Source organism: Falco biarmicus, chromosome 11, assembly GCF_023638135.1.
Source record: "Falco biarmicus isolate bFalBia1 chromosome 11, bFalBia1.pri, whole genome shotgun sequence".
In the NCBI taxonomy this organism is placed as follows: domain Eukaryota; kingdom Metazoa; phylum Chordata; class Aves; order Falconiformes; family Falconidae; genus Falco; species Falco biarmicus.
In genome coordinates, this window is record NC_079298.1 from 7,168,165 (window position 1) to 7,176,817 (window position 8,653).

Consider the following 8,653-nt stretch of genomic DNA (forward strand, 5'->3'; position numbering starts at 1 on the left):
GGGCTTGTTTGGTTTAAAATGGAAAAAAAAAACCTGCCAATTTTGGAGAACAACCCTGGCCTTCCCTGCATTTAGTTTTGCTGATCCTTGAAGCTGCCTAAGTATTTAGTAGCTTAATACTTTTACATCATTTGCATCTTATGCTAATGAGATGAAGGGTAGCATTTTACTTGAACTGCTTTCTATTAGCATTGGTCTGAAAGGACACATTTAAAACCTCCCTCTAAAGGTATAAAATAAAAATCATGACACTTCAAGCCAATGAATTGGAAAATGTTTTCTCCTCATAGTAAAATCAGTATCAGTGTCCAGGTTTAGTCAATAGATCAACAGGCAATAGTTGTTAAATGTAAATTAAGCTTGTGACAATAAAGAATTCTGCAGAATAAGTATGTATAGACACCAAAACCTAGTAATACTTATCGCTTAGAAAAATTGCAGTATTTCTTTTGGTTTTAATTTGCACTATGAAAATTGCAGTAACTAAGTATGTGTTTCATCATATCACCACTAACATTTTTTGTTTGTTTCAAACCAACTTTTATTTTATTTATTATGTTCTGAAACAAGAACATTGCTTTTCTTTAGCTCTGTGAAGCTAAATTAGAAAGCTTGTTTTCCCTCTACCTCCACTATGTAGCTTCTCATAAAACTACCTGGCAAGTAATTCCATGAAGAACTTTGGAAAAATACTTAGATTTAAGTATGCAAAAACCTGAATGGCAAAAAAATGGTTTCTAATTAGCTTGGTCATTCTTCACTATATTTGCATGGTAAACTGAAATAAATGCATGGTAAACTGAAATAAATTTGGTCACTCTTCACTAATATTTGCATGGTAAACTGAAATAAATGCATGGTAAACGGAAAAAACAATCTTAATCCTTGCTTTGGCTGAGATATGTATGTTAAACCTCATTCCTACAGTTCAATCCAGATAGACAGCCTGCTCTGTCAGCATTTACAACCACCAGTGGCACTTTGCAGATGTATATTACCCACTTAAAATTACCCCAGGTTAGGAACTTCATAAAAGTACATACTAATCTCTGGAAAAAAAGAACATTTTGTATTGTATGAGTGCAGCGCTTAACATGATCTTTGTTTGTTTATACTTCAGGAAATAGTACTATAATGTTGGGGTAACATTGTGACTTTTATTAGAAATACAGTAAAATACCCGAGTTACTAAATCAGCTGTTGTATTAGTACTTAGTATTTCAAAAGCATCCATGAAGAGTGGACAATGCTGGGAAGCTGTGACTTCTGCAAAGTACCTCTTTCAAGTGTAGGACCCAGCACAGGACTCTCCAGGGGTGGTTATGGCATGTCGATGCCTAAGTTGCAGAGAGGATAAGATGGGAGCCCAGCACGCATGTCCGAGGTGCAAAACATGAGCCTGGGCAGATCAGCTTCCCCCCAGCTCCAGCAGGCCCCCACTCAGGCTCCTGCTGATACACCCTCTGTGTCTGCCAGTACCACTCAGAGGACATCACTACTCTAGGGAACACCTCCATTTAAATACCAGCCAGGGTAGAGATTTCTCAGCACCAGGAAGGCCCCAAGCTTACTCTCTACAGAAATATGACTAATGCAAACAAGACCCCTCAGTGCCAAAGCTCCCCTTTTGACTTCCCTAATTTATTGCAGTTAATCTTTAGGCAAAACTAAGCACTACATTTTGTCTCTCTTGTAGACATTCTGACGAGTCAGCTTCTATTCCAGTGTTACAGTAAGCCAACTACGCTCTAATCATCATCATGAACACTTCTAGCACTGCTGTTTCTCAATCTAGCTATACCTAAATATAGTTAAACCTCAGCCAGCTAGGCCACACTTAGATTTCTGGTTATCCAAAACAAAGCTTTCTTTGTGAGCCATGTTTATTAATGAAAATGCCTTGATTACCCAGATATATTTCTCCATCCTTCATGATGTTTAGATAATGATGTTGGCTTTATTATCTCTTACAGACTAGCATTTCTACAGTGAGCTACGTTGCCAGTAAACAGCTGGCATTACTGCGAACGATTGTCTTAAAATGAAATTAAAGTACACATTTGGGAAACATAAAAATATCACGGTGAGTGAAACCGTGTTATTAATGTTTGGCTTCCCCTCGGTGTTATCAAGAAGATGCCCCAGAGAAGGTGAGGAGTGACTGGCAGTCCCTGCGTTGCCTTGCAGGCTGCTTGGGCAGGAGGCAGGCCGGGAGCCGGTGGAGGAACGGTGACCTCTGCAGGTCGCGCCGGCCGCCTCCTGCCCGACTGCGCCAGCTGGAGCCTGGGTTCTGCTTTCATCTTCCAGAAATTAAAACAGAGAAAATTAGATGCGTATTTGATGATGACATAGCAACATAAAATAAACTAGAAAACACAGGCACGTGTTAATTTCAGAAATAAACGTTCATCTTTGAGAAGTCAGAAAACAATACATCAAAGGACAAAAACTTCAAAGCACTCTGTAACTTCAAAGCACTGCACCGACATTAATAAACACTTAGGACATGTCTGTGAGGTAGAAAAAGATTTCCTTTTTAAATGCTTGTGTAAACAGAGCACAGAGATTGAGTGATTTGCCCAAGGACACAAGTTAGTAGCAAAACTGAGATTGCATGTCAGAAATAACTGGCTCGAGTCTCCCAGCTACAGGTGGGTTAAATCAGTTCCCTACATGGACACTTACTCAGTGGAGGCCAAGAGAGCGCTCTTTCCTATCAGTAGCATCACCGTCCCTTTTTAAGGCATGCCCTAAAGTCTACCGTGTTGTTTTCAGCTGAATATCCTCCCACAAAGTCGGTGCTGAGTATATGTAGATCTAGCTGAATTAAGGTAGTCTTACCTGTACACAGAGTCTTCCTCCTGCATTTAACAATGATATTAGAGCTTAAGTGGTCTATGTGAACATTTCCAGTATTTCTCTGTCACAACTATGTATTCACTACAGGCTTCTTGACAACACACTGACTTAAAATACAATCAGCACACCTAGAGTGTGAAGATTCGTGGATGACACTGCTGAAGCTGAACCTGCACTAGTACCAATCACAATTCTTTACTACATCCTTCTAGCCTAAAACATACCATTTCCTCAATGCATATAAAAGCTTATCTGCTATACACCCGTACTGCAGAACACAAAGATCCTTAAGTGCTATCTGACAAAGATGGAAGCAACCGCCACCACTTTTTTCTCAAAATAACGTAATAAGGAACAGTCCTTGGATACACAGAGCTAAAGAAGCCAGCGGAAATAAAAGTGGATTGTGAAGTACTTAGCAAGAAGAAAAACCACATTATGCCTCTCAGAAAACAAATAAATGTAAAAGACAACAAAGAAGGCCAAAAATTTGCCTCTTCCTCTCTCCAATTTATTTCTTTTCTTAGATATTCAGTAATATTAAATTTTGCCGTTGTTATTTTTAATGAAGAGCTTCCTGGTGATCCCACATGTTTATGGTCTCATGCACTTAATCAAAGGAGAAGAGATGTGGAACTTTAATATATTTCCCTTCTTTAAAACATTTACATGTCAAATAAATAGAGCTAATAAGTTTAAAAAATATAAACAAAAAGAATGCTTCAAATAGCCAATTCCAAATCTCTTCTCAACCGTTTGGGTTTTTAATCTTTTGTTTAAAGTCATTGTTGGAACAAAAGCTTAATTCTAAAACTAGTTAAAATATTAATTAAAAGATAAAAGCTTTTAAAACATAGTTTCTAAACATAACTCCATGCAAGCTTCCAAAATCTTATGGTCAAATGTGATTCTTGTTTTAAGACAGAATTTCCTAATAAGTCACATACTCATAATTAAACTTTTTTTAAAAAAATTGATTATTATATTTTGAAGGCTGATTTGCATCTAGTAACAAGTAATTTGCTGCATATTATTTTGCCAAAATAAAGTCCCACAGCGACTCTGAAAGAGATGCTGCCTGCATATATTGTTCAAATGTTCCTCCTCAAGGCCAGTTAGGAGTACTGCACCCCTTCATTTGTACTGTTTACTAGTAAAATTTCTGTATTCAGAACACTAGGACATTACTGTCATACTAACAGACTCGTAAAGAATATCACAATTTCTGTTTCTAAATTTTTCAGGAGTTCCAAAAATTCTTGTCCTGTCTGCATTAACGATACTGCTCAGCACTCACAAAACATTCTCCATTGCCAGAACTCAAAACTTTCTTGTGAAGATATCAAGTATTGCTATCTCTGTTTTGCATGGGAACAATAATAATGATGACATAAAGATCCCGTTTCACCAAACTTTAAGTAAGGACTATTAATTTACTCAAGCCATGAATAGATTTTCAGTACTTGAAGTCAAATCTGAAGACTAAATAACTTGCAGATCACAGGCCCAGTCACGCAGATTTGGGAACACAATTCAGACCTCCTAACTCCCAACAATAAACCATAGTTTTCCATGTTATGCATTAACAATCCTTAGCTAAATGACAAAGGTTTTGCTGTTCTTGGTGTAGTGCCCTTCTTTGCATTTCAGAGGAATTACTGGGCTCTTAAATTGGCTGCCAAATTTGCTGACTTGGTAACTGGCTGGCTTTCAAAATATATATTAAAAGTCTTGCCTTTCCTGGCTATTTCTTCAATAAAACTTTTTTTTTTTTAATAGAGTAAGCTTTGCAATCTTATAAAACTAAAGTCAACAGAAAAAAATTAAAAATCTTATCAGTCACATTGTACATGCTGTTAAAGAAAATACATGCAAAGGCAGCAGGACCCAACAGAAAGGGCACTGAACTAAGAAACAGATGGCAAAATGTGCCATTTGCTTAAATAAGGTCAAGCTTTCAGCTTTTCAGCTCATTTTTACTTCTAGCTCTTACAGAACTCTAATATCAATTTCTCTCTCAATTGGTTTCAAAATGTGTAGATGATTAATATTTTATTTCCTTCTCTCCAGGAGGAATTTTAACACCAATAAGTTAAATTAATTACAGCTAGATTCAAAGGTCCTACACCCATATTGAAAACTATACATACTCACAGATTAGAAACTCTATTTAATTACACTTAAAATGCTGCATACTGAATCACACACCTTAATCCACCTCACGTAAAAGAATGAAGTTCCAGACAGACTCCAGGTTACAGCAGGAATGACAAGCTAAACAGCCTTTAAGTTAAATATACCTCATAGACTGAAGTTGTAACTCATATTAGAAAGGCTGGATCACTTTTTATAACTAGCTGCTTACACAGTTTATTTTTATCTAGGTCTTCATGTTTTCATTTCATTATATTATAGGGCTTTCACCTACACAGCTGGCAATGTGTACTCTTTCATTTAAGATCATACAAGGTACGTAATCATGGCAACAGTAACTATGCTGTGAATTTTCTTTTGTCACGTTTAATAGACTGGTCATCTAGGCACCTACAAAAACCAGCTTGCCAGAGGAACCGAGGAACTTGATAAACAAATATCTTCTATGCAAATATCAGATTCACAAAATTATTTTCTTTCATAATTATGCATAAAAAATCTGGAAGAAGTCTTCCAAGTGGAATATCTTTACATATCACAGATTTTTGTTTTGTTATTAAACTTCACTTGTTGCTAAGGAAGAACAGAGAAGATCAAAGGACTTCTAACAACTAGAAAACCGAAGGTGAGGGAGTTTTTATTTCCTTTTCATTCTTTAAAGATTTATCACTGAACTGCAACAGTTGTTGATTGATAGTTCTAAAAAAAAATGTGTAAAACGATGTGAGCCTGCTTTGCTATTTCACATATAACTTCAAACACCAAATAGCTCAATTCATGTTCTGATTATCAACATGATCATGCATACAACTAACCTGTTTACAAATCCATATGCAATTGAAGTCCTAAGAACTAAAAAAGAAGAGCTGGCAGAAGGCATAAACGACCCAGACCATCTTCTGAACTGGCTGATAGACAATGGTATTTTTAGCCCAGAAAAAAAGATGGTCATGAATTTCTACAGGACACGAACAGAAAAGAACTCACGAATTTTAGACATACTGATTTCTCAAGGTGAACGAGCCTGCAGGCTCTTTTTTTACCCATGTTTAAAGCAAGTGGAGCCAAAACTTTACAGCAAGATGAGAAAATATGTCAGTGAAGTAAATGAAAGCATTGGAGATGCTAGAAGGCAACTGATTGGATATTTACTCGAAAAAGACAAGTTTTGGTTTGAAAATAGCAGTGAATGGCACCAGGAAAAAAACCACAGTCCTAGAAGAAAAAATCAAGAATGGGCTATTAAGAAGGAAAAAGCAGAAACTCAACTTTCAAGGGCAGCAAAACCTAGAAAAAATTCTGCTGATGTTGGCGTCTTTGATGCAGTTGCTAAAGGCTATCTTTCTGAGTTAGAGAAAACATTGAAAGATAATGATATAAATGCACTAAACTCTTCAAGAGAAACACTTCTGCATGTTGCAGCCGCCAATGGACATCTAACGATAATGGAGTACTTGATCAGCAAAGGTGCAAAGATAGATGTGAAGGACAAGGAAGGCAGAACACCACTGCACAGGGCTGCTGAGAAAGGCCATGGTGATGCAGTGAAAGTGCTTCTCCGACATGGCGCTTTTATGTACGGTTCGGATGCAGAAGGCAAGACACCACTTCATTTGGCTGCACAGAATAACCACAGTCACATATTGAAGATGTTCCTGAAAGAAGAGGCAAGAAGCTATAGGAACCAGCACAACTTTTTGCACATGGCAGCTCTTAAAGATGAGAGCAGTGTGGCAAAAATGCTTTTAAAGGCTGGTGCCTCCACTGATGGAAAGGATGAAAAAGGATGGACTGCTCTCAGTTACGCTGTTTCTCAGGGGTCTGAAAATACTGCGAAAGTACTGCTAGCAGCTGGAGCCAGTGTTGATTCCAACATGGTCGAAAGAGCCTTCAACAGCAACCACCCATCCATCTTCAAAACACTACTAGAATATTCTAAAGATTTGTCATCTGACATAATGGAGTCAGCTCTTTTTAGAGCTGTACAGAAAAATCTGCATGGAATCGTAGCAGCTGTAATTGACAGAGGTACAGATATAAACGTTTACAATGACATGCAGTATACTCCTTTACTCCTGGCATGTGAAACAGGCAAATTTGAATCAGCAAAAGTTCTCATCGAAAAAGGAGCAAACTTTGGAATAAAGACTCCTGCTTCAGACACAGCTTTGCATCTTGCAGTTCAAGCTGGGGCTGCTTCCATCGTAAATCTGCTTCTGCACAAAGGGATGGAAACTAACCTTATGAACCAAGCCAATGAAACCCCACTCCACGTTGCTGCACTTCATAATAAAGGAGCATTAGTTGGCCTTTTAGTTAATGCTGGGGCCAAAATTGACGCTGTCACTAATGAGTTTGTTACTCCCCTGCATATTGCAAGTCGAAGAGGTAACACTGATGTTGCCCAACAACTGTTGCACCACAAAGCCCATGTTAACGTTAAGGATAAGCAGTCAAAATCCCCTTTACATTTTGCTGCTGAAAGAGGAGACAAAACAATGGTAGAGATGCTTCTGAACGCCAAAGCGGACCCCAACACACAAGACAAAGAGAAAAAGACTCCCCTGCACGCTGCAGCTCTGAGAGGACATCTCAGTGTCGTGAAAGTTCTGTTAGCTAGACAGGGAAGATGTGGAGTTAAGGACATGGATGGATGCACTCCAATGCACTATGCAGCCATTAAAGGAAACACAGAGATCATAAAAATTCTTCTGACATCAGGGAAAAATAAAAATATTGATGATAGAAACATTTGGAGAAAGACTGCACTGCATATCGCAGCGGAATATGGACACAGCGACTTGATAAATCTATTGCTGAGCCACGGGGCGGTCATTAATGCCTTAGACAGCAGCAAGAATACCCCATTGCATTGTGCGTGCAAGGCTGGTCATTTTAATGCTGTAAATTCCCTCATAAACTGGTCACAAGGAGATAAAGCAAACTTACTAGCTGCTAATAGTCTCAAAAAGACCCCATTGCAAGTAGCAGAATGTAATAAAACAGAAAATCAGGCTCAAATTGTAACACTTTTGAAAAAGAAAATGTTAATAACAAAATGAAGATGTAAAGAAAAGACTTCTAAATTTAAATGCAGAATTCTCTCTCAATGTAATTTGGATAGTACTTTTGCCCAGTATGATTAAGAATTCTGCTAGGGCAGTCAGAGTTAACAATCAAAGCAGGCCATGGAAAAAAAGGATCTTAAAGACAGTGTTGAACTTCTAAGTATTGATTAGCCTTTTGCTTCTCTCACGAATCTCATACTTGGAACCTATTTAAAAAGCACCAGTCTTAAACTCATTGTGTATGACATCCACTAGTAGAAATAAAGATTTACAGAAAAAAAGATGCAAAATAACTTTTTATATATATGCGGCTATTAGCTTGTATAGGTAGCTTAGTTAAGCATTGTTTGGTAAAATCAAATTTTATAAAGCCATCTATTATGAATAAGGAGACATCTGCATCCTTAAGGATATAGAGCATAGAGATGTTGGAGTCGATAACACTAGTTTTGTTTAGCTTGTGCAGACCTAACTGCAAAGGTGCTGTCAAAAAGAGATTGATTTGCTCTCCCTTTCAGTCCAGCCATGCATGCCTGCTCCAGGGTTGTATGCCTGAGCTGATCCAACTTATT

At 37.8% G+C, this 8,653-nt stretch overlaps 2 protein-coding genes across 6 annotated transcripts in view; one reads left to right on the top strand and one right to left on the bottom strand.

The window, feature by feature from the left end:
- The window catches only part of FGGY (FGGY carbohydrate kinase domain containing), a 325,624-nt gene that overhangs the window by 315,301 nt on the left and 1,670 nt on the right, over positions 1-8,653 (bottom strand). The gene's annotated exons all lie outside the window — the stretch shown is intronic.
- On the top strand, positions 5,814-8,096 carry LOC130157218 (CARD- and ANK-domain containing inflammasome adapter protein-like). Its single transcript, XM_056356569.1, has one exon. It carries the CDS (start codon positions 5,814-5,816, stop codon positions 8,073-8,075), a length of 2,262 nt encoding a protein of 753 aa, XP_056212544.1. The 3' UTR covers positions 8,076-8,096.

Coding starts and splice junctions, on each gene's coding strand:
- LOC130157218 (XM_056356569.1), top strand. CDS start 5,814: ATGCATACAACTAACCTGTTTACAAATCCATATGCAATTGAAGTCCTA.